General features: G+C 34.0%; 1 protein-coding gene across 1 annotated transcript; it reads left to right on the top strand.

The window, feature by feature from the left end:
- Positions 1-2711: 2711 nt before the first annotated feature.
- On the top strand, positions 2712-5252 carry LOC122039319 (zinc finger MYM-type protein 1-like). Its single transcript, XM_042599111.1, has one exon. It carries the CDS (start codon positions 2712-2714, stop codon positions 5250-5252), a length of 2541 nt encoding a protein of 846 aa, XP_042455045.1.
- Positions 5253-5739: the final 487 nt, after the last annotated feature.

Genomic DNA, 5739 nt, shown 5'->3' on the forward strand with positions numbered 1-5739 from the left:
AGATATGACCGGCCAAGCTCATGACCAGGGATTAGGCTGTGGCCAACAAAGGGCTCACTGCGAGGGTAGATATGGCCGGCCAAGCTCGCGACCACGAATTCAGGGCAAGCTAAGCTCATGGCAGCGACGTCTCACCATGTTAAAAACGAGAGGAGATGAAAAGGAGAATATTATAGTGAGATCGAGGAGGAGAGGACGTTAGAGATGTTGGAGATCGAAGAGTCCACAGACGCGAGATATATTGTCGAAGAGATCGAAAAACGCTAGAAGAGTATGTGAGTTTGGGGTTTAGCCCTAATTTTGATCCCAAATTTAGCGATGGAAGAGAAGTTTATTATGTCGTTATATTTGGAGATGGAATTTAAATTCCTTCTCTCATATAGAGACGAATATTTAATTTTGTCGTTAATATTTAAATACCAAAGTGTTAATTAGTAACGGATATATAAATCTATTTCTATTTAGCTATGAAATTTATATTTTGTTTCTAATTAGAGACGGGATTTAAATTCTGTTGCTAATAATTCTATATTAACTATATTTTTTTATTAATAACGATGGGTTTAACGATGGTAATATAGTTCCGTTTCTATTTAGAAATTTAACTTTAGATCCGTCACTAATTTAGAGAACATTATTTTCTTTAATTAGTTCCTTCAAACATCAATATGAATCTCCCTGATACGCTCAGTAAAACTCTCAACTGACTATGAAGAATGAGTAGGTAAGGGAATCAGGTCAATAAGTTGGCGTGCTTTTGACTCATACAATTTCAAATGGTTTATAATCAGTGGATCTGTGTACTGAGTTATTATAAGTAAATTTATTTAACAAGTGACAAGATTGAGTCTCAAAGAATTAATTTTTCACCTACTAAACACTTTAACAAATTTTCTAAACTGATTAATAACCTTAGTCTAGCAATTAATTTGTGGATAAAAGACGGCAGAAAAATTAAGTTGAGTTCCAGATAATTTTTATAGTATTTTCCAAACATAGCTAACAAATTTCACATTTCTATCTTACACTATCGACATAGATTGGTAATTAATGTATCAGGTATATACTTGAGAGTCATTTGAATTTAGTACAATCCGAGCCTTTGCGCCCTCTCTCACAACTTCAATTGGTATGATTCATTGTAAACCAACCTTCAAGCCATTTAAATTTAACTCCAATGAAATCTCTTCCATTCACCACTTTCTCAATTCACATTTTTCCAACAGTCAGATGTAGATGTCGAACTGATGCAGCGGACTTCATCGAATCTTATGGAATTTGTTCTTCAATTTCTTCATTTTCATAAAAAATATGATTAATCAGATTAGATAACGTCGAGCTTGGGTGACCAGGATAAATCGGGAAGCGCTCGCAGCGGGCAGCCCAAGAACCCAGTATCCTTTAGTTGCGTGCTCCATTTGGAGAAATTTTTTTTATAAATTAACCATAACTGGGGCTCGAACTACAGGTACCTGGATGATAACCTGAATACCCTACCGCTGCACCATAACTCGGGAGCGATTTCTTCATTTTCATGGTGCATATCAAGTGGGACAATTTCTTCATCACTACATGGGTTCATGCTCTAAGGCTAAGAGTCTATCGGAACACTTAGATGCCACGTGACCATTATTATTACAATTAAAACATTAGGGTTTTATAATTTCATCAGAGGCGGCCATGAGGTGGTCAATATGGTGCTGACGCACAGGGCCCCATTTTCTGGTGGGCCCCTTTTTTTAGATTTTATAGCAAAGTTGATCTATATTAAAAATTTAATTATAAGGACCTACTTGTAAATTATAAATTATTATGGACTTTTTTGTAAAAGTGCCAAAAAAATTAACAGCGCAGTGGATATTTCTTCCTCCACCGTTTCGCAAAACCTAATAGTTCCTCCTTTTGCAATTTTGCTCTTCGCCGAAGGCTCGACAGGGACATTCTGTTGGAATCTTCCCTAAACGGATGAACTTTAAGAATTTCCACAAGAAAATCAAAGGTAAATTCTCTAATCTGCAATTCTTCCAGTTTCCCCTCTTTTTCTTCTCATATGTTTTACTTAGTAAGGATTTTATATGTGGAAATTGCATATTCCTTCCGTCCTTCTTAATTCTTATGTGGAATATTTTTTCTTTTTTTTACCATGGATTTCAATCGAACTCTGAAAATGATCTATTGATATGATCCCATATAAAAACACTGCTTCTCTAGTTCTTCTACTGCACCTCAGTTCTGAAGCAGAGTGATGGCCATAAATTCCTCTATTTCCATTGAAAACTTTTGCCAAACTGGTGAACCTGCATTGAGCCTTTGTTTATTATAAGTTTATAACTATTACAGTATGATTTTTTTTTTTTTGAATGTTTCTTCCAAAATATTATATAGATAACGAAAAGGAATAATAAAAAAAAATCATGACATATATTTATTATATAGATTCAGTGCAATTCAAGTGAGATGTCTAGGACTAGAGAAGGAACCTACATAATAATAGAAGAAGCAATTCAATAACAAAGGCTGCCAAAAGTTTATGCCCTTTATATAATTGTATTAGTTAGCATTGATGGCCCCCTTCAATTAGATTGGTTGCAAAATGAACATTTTATAATAAATGCTTGTCTAATATTTATAATAAGTGGTTGTTTGAGAGTTTGATTTTTTTTTTTTGTAGAAAATTAGAATGTCTGATACTAGGAAGTATCTATCAGGACATGATAAGCGGAAAAAAAAGAAAAAAAGTTGAAGAATTTATTGAGACTCAAAGAGGGGCAATCGACAGATTTGTTGTCAAAGAATCGAAAAATTCATCACTTGAAGATTTGGTTAATGAAGAAAAACAAGAAAACAATGGTAATGAATTAGATGAAGGCTTAGCCATTGAAAATGATATAGAGGGAGATGTGAATGAGATTAAAGGCAATGAAAGTGGTGATGACTTAGACTTTAAAAATAATTTTTCTGAAAGTGATGATGATGCTATTAATGAAGTGAATGAAGAACCAAGTTCATCAATTCCACTTGACATTTTTGATCCTAAAAATTGGGAGAATTTAGATCCCAAGTGGAAGGATCAATTAGTGGAAAAGGGTCCTATAAGAGATGTATTAACAGGGAAAGGTCCCAAAGACAGATCAAATAGACGATTCTCTTCAGATTTCTATACTCGGATTTTGCCAAATGGTCAAAAACACCATAGAGATTGCTTGGTCTATTCAAAAGCACTTGATAAAGCATTTTGTTTTTGTTGCAAGTTGTTCAAAAGGGGGCCTCAACCAAGTCAACTAGCAAATGAGGGATACTGCGATTGGGGACATCTTAGTAGTAGACTTAAGGAACATGAGACAAGTATTGAGCATATCAATTATTATGCTAGTTGGTCTGAGTTGCGTATCAGGTTAATGAAGGGTACAACAATTGATCATGCTATTCAAGATCAAATCAAGAAGGCAAAAGAGCATTGGAGGAAGGTATTACACCGATTAATTTCACTTGTGAAATTTTTGGCTAAACAAAATATAGCATTTCGTGGTAGTAATGAGAAACTTTATGATGATAACAATGGAAATTTTATGGCTGCTGTTGAGATGATTGCTGAGTGGGACTCAGTGATGAAGGAGCATATTGAAAGAAATACACATCATCATTATCTTAGCCACAAAATTCAGAATGAATTGATATGCTTGTTAGCTTCTCAAATAAAGAGTTCTATTCTTGAAAACATTAAAAAAGCTAAGTTCTTTTCTGTAATACTTGATTGCACTCCTGATGTTAGTAACCAAGAGCAAATGACTTTGGTTATAAGATGTGTTGATGTTTCTATAAGCCCAATGAAAGTAGAAGAATACTTTTTGGGATTTTTAAAAGTGGATGATACAACAGGACAAGGGTTGTTTGAAGAACTGCAAAATGTATTGAAAAGTTTTGATCTTGATATTGATAATGTGAGAGGGCAGGGATATGATAATGGGGCAAATATGAAAGGGAGGCACCAAGGCGTACAAAAAAAATTATTGGATATAAATCCTAGAGCATTATATACTCCATGTGGTTGTCATTGTTTGAATTTAACACTTTGTGATATTGCAAATTCCTGTGGAAAAGCGAAAGACTTTTTTGGAGTAGTACAACGAATTTATACAATATTTTCTCATTCTACAAAGAGATGGAAGATTTTGATAGATCATGTAATGGTAAAAGGTTTAACTCTCAAGCCATTATCAATCACTCGATGGGAAAGTCGTACTGAAAGTGTAAAAGCAGTGGTACTTCAAGCTCAACAAATCAGAGAAGCTTTACTTCAAGTTGCAGAAGAAAAAGACACTGACTCTAAAATAAGAAGTGAAGCTAAGTCTTTAGCAACATTTGAACTCGGAAATTTTGAGTTTTTAGTGGGTATGATTATTTGGTATGATATATTGGGTAAAGTTAATATTGTTAGCAAAAGCTTACAATCTGAAAACATGCTTATTGACGTTGCTATGACCAAGATTAAGGGGTTAATTGCTTCTTTTGAAGAGTATAGAGAATCTGGATTTGGACAAGCTATCAATACAGCAAAAGAACTTGCTTCAACAATGGAGATTGATCCTGTTTTTCCTGAAAAAAGACAAATATATAGAAAAAGACATTTTGATGAGAGTACATGTGAGTCTTCGAAACTACCTCAAGAATCTGCCGAGGAAGCTTTTAGAGTTCATTATTTTTTGTTCATAGTAGATCAAATAATTGGGTCATTGAAGAAAAGGTTTGAGCAATATGAGGAATATGAAAATATTTTTGGATTTCTTTTCACAGCTGAAAAGTTGAGTTCATTGATTGATGAGGACTTGAAAGCTCATTGCAAGAATCTTGAAAGGAAACTACAAAGAAAAAATGGTACAAGACAAGATGTTTCAGATTTGGATGGAGATGACTTATATCAAGAACTGAAAATCATAGAACATATTCTGCCAAAGGAAACAAAAACAGCAAGTGAAATACTAATTTTTTTGCAAAGAATGAATTGTTTCCCGAATTCATTCATTGCATACAGGATATTATTAACTATTCCGGTGACTGTCGCATCTGCAGAAAGAAGTTTTTCTAAATTGAAGTTGTTGAAATCTTCTTTGAGATCAACCATGACCCAAGCAAGATTGAATGCATTAGCTATGATTTCGATTGAGAGTGAGTTTTTAGAAAAACTCAATTATGAAAAATTGATCGATGACTTTGCAGATAAAACTGCAAGAAGATCAATTTTTCATAGTTAATTGTAATAGTTCTTTTTCATTTCCTAATACCGAGTATTAGCAACATTGAATATAATGTTTTCATTATTATGAATTTTAGTTTATATGCTCTGTTGAAAAATTATTATATAGTATCCATTTTATTATTTTGCATCTGAATTTAAAGGGCGCTTTTTTTTTTGCACCGGACCCTTCAAAGTCTAGGACCGGCCCTGAATTTCATAGAGGCTTGTGGATTCATCTCTACTGGTTGGATTACAAATCTAAGGTGGGTCAAACCAATGGGTTTGTTCGATCGCAGTGATGCCTTATAAGTAGGAGTGCTACAGATTGAGGGGACTAATGGCCATAAGGTTAGGGTTTCCACAAATTGTTTAATCTCTTCAACCTTTTGGCAAACCTCTTCGCAAGCATTAGGGCAAATAATTTAACTTGGGTTTGAATTTTAGATCTCAAACGACTATTGAAGTTGATCAAGATTTTCCTAGAGTCTAATGTGAGGTTACTC

Source organism: Zingiber officinale, chromosome 1B (genome assembly GCF_018446385.1).
Source record: "Zingiber officinale cultivar Zhangliang chromosome 1B, Zo_v1.1, whole genome shotgun sequence".
NCBI lineage: Eukaryota > Viridiplantae > Streptophyta > Magnoliopsida > Zingiberales > Zingiberaceae > Zingiber > Zingiber officinale.

Coding starts and splice junctions, on each gene's coding strand:
- LOC122039319 (XM_042599111.1), top strand. CDS start 2,712: ATGATAAGCGGAAAAAAAAGAAAAAAAGTTGAAGAATTTATTGAGACT.